Raw genomic sequence first — 2,201 nt, forward strand, 5'->3', positions numbered from 1 at the left:
AGAGGTTATTGATTATAATTTATTAATAACTTATTACTGTTACTATTGGTACTTTTTTGTAATTCTAATTTTTTTCTTCCATTTTTCATTAATATAAACTGTAAATTATGTTTATTTTTAATGTTTGTTCTATGTCCTTTAATTTGTGTTTACGTTTAAGTACTTTTGTACATTTTTTTTTAAGTACAAATGTAATCCTAAAAAGTAACGAAACTAAAATTGAAAGTACTGTGTAAATGTAACTCGTTACATGTAGAAGTGCAAAAAGTGACGATGTATCGTAACGAGATAAATTAGTGTACTTTTTACACGCCAACCCTGTTTTTTATGATCTATTACATTTGCAAAAGATCAAATTTTCAGATATTGAAGCCCAATGAGGACGCAATAAAACACTTCAAAAAGATAACCATAAACCAATAAATAACTCATAAAAAAAAAAACGTTATCAAAAAATAGAAGTTCGAAAAAATGACTTTTTTTTGTGCTCCTAAACTTTAATGTCAAGTAAATGCCAAAATGTAAATGGATGTAAACTTAGCTTTATTGCGGGTAACTACTTTTTTTTTGCTGGAAAATTTTACTTCTTTTTTTTTTTAAATTTTCTTTTTCCAAAAGACTTTAGAGCTTGAAATAACGACTTGAACTTCAAAGCGTTGACTTAAACTTCAAGCCAGGTCACGAGTCATTGACATCTAAGTCAAAGTCGAGTGACAAGTCATTATGTTAATCTCTATTAATAAGCCATTATGTTAACTTCAATTAATAATACGAGTTTCAAGTTTTTAAAAAAAATTTGCCGACTGACATGTCAAATGGGTCAAATTTGCCAAAAATCTTCAACATAAAACAAAAACGCATTTAAATATTTCAAATTTTATCCAACTTTAATGTTTCGATGTAAGTAATTGTGGGAGAAAATAAAAAAAATATATATATATTCGAGAAGCATTCCTCGGAAGTAAAACGTCAATGTCCTTCCTTCCAATTCATATTAAAAAAAAAGGCTTAAAGATAAAATGACGGTTGATTCTAAAAATTACAAATTTTAAATAAAAGAAAATAAATACCAAATCATTAAGTAAAAAGTTAAAAAATACATCACCGCACATTTGTAAAAAGATTAAAAAAAAAATTAGAAAAATTGATTTTTACACTCATAAATTTAATACCATGCGAATAGTTATTATAATAACAGAATAATAAAAAAAAACTTTCAATCTATGAAACATTTTAAAACATTGATTTAAAAAAAAATAATCCTAAAGGTTACTTCCTCAAGGTTCCTAAAAGCTGTCATCAAAGAAATTTTTTAAAGTTAAAACTCGAACACAAGCTTTTTAATCTTCACTTTACTTTAGAAGTCACAAGTCATGTTTTTTTACCAAGATTTTAGAGTTCGTTTATGACATAAGATCGAGGCTTAACAACACTTCGCACAAAACCAAGGCTCAGTAATACTCAATACGAGGTTGAACAGTTTCTAAAGATTTCCCATGTTAAGAAACGTATTAATATAAAAAAAACAACAACAAAACAAACAAAGCAAAACAAACAATGAAAAAAACAATACCTGATTCTTTTGACTTTATATGTCTTCTAATTAAGAGTTCACAGGATTTTCCTGAATTTCGTATTGCATTGACAGCTTGCGAATGTGACATCACTTCTGAATCAGCGTTATTAATTTCCAATATTTCATCCCCAACCTTTTAAGTTAAGAACATTTAAAAAATTAAAGTGACCATGGATTATCTCACGTGACCATAAAGCAAAGATCAGATAACCATAAAAGCAGGATCACAAATAAATATTCATATAAAAAGTTATATTTAGATTATCAACTTACCTTTAATCTTCCATCATTCCAAGCAGCACCGTTTTCGGCTAGTCTTAAAATGGAAATCGGTACGCCTTCTCCACCTTTAATGCTAAAACCAAAACCAGTTTCACCTTTTTTTAGCACCACCGAAAATGTTTTTGTTTTTGCGGTTTTTTCTTCAGCATCGCTCTCATCAGAAGGCAAGAATGCTTTTGAAGAAGCTGTGACACATTTGCTGTCTGTAATATCCTTTTCATTGTTGTACGAGGTCAATGGTGCAGACTTTGGGCGATTTGGTTGTTGAGACTCTTTTTCACGAATTTGTTGAATATAATCTCGTTCCTGCTAATTAAAAAAAAAACTATAAATGAAAATAACT

General features: G+C 28.4%; 1 protein-coding gene across 2 annotated transcripts in view; it reads right to left on the reverse strand.

Annotated features, from left to right (window-relative positions):
• Positions 1 to 975: 975 nt before the first annotated feature.
• Positions 976 to 2,201, reverse strand: part of LOC100202589 (membrane-associated guanylate kinase, WW and PDZ domain-containing protein 1) — a 31,287-nt gene continuing 30,061 nt past the window's right edge. Inside the window, exons 18-20 of one of the 2 annotated variants that reach the window (XM_065800775.1) lie at positions 1,850 to 2,164; positions 1,574 to 1,709; positions 976 to 1,483 (exon numbers count right to left, since the gene is read on the reverse strand). In XM_065800775.1, the coding sequence (XP_065656847.1) occupies positions 1,452 to 1,483; positions 1,574 to 1,709; positions 1,850 to 2,164 (483 nt within the window). In that variant the 3' untranslated portion in view covers positions 976 to 1,451. Of the gene's footprint in view, positions 1,484 to 1,573; positions 1,710 to 1,849; positions 2,168 to 2,201 lie in introns of both variants that reach the window. The other variant, XM_065800774.1, reaches the window with a different exon arrangement.

This window comes from Hydra vulgaris, chromosome 07 (genome assembly GCF_038396675.1).
Source record: "Hydra vulgaris chromosome 07, alternate assembly HydraT2T_AEP".
Classification (NCBI taxonomy): domain Eukaryota; kingdom Metazoa; phylum Cnidaria; class Hydrozoa; order Anthoathecata; family Hydridae; genus Hydra; species Hydra vulgaris.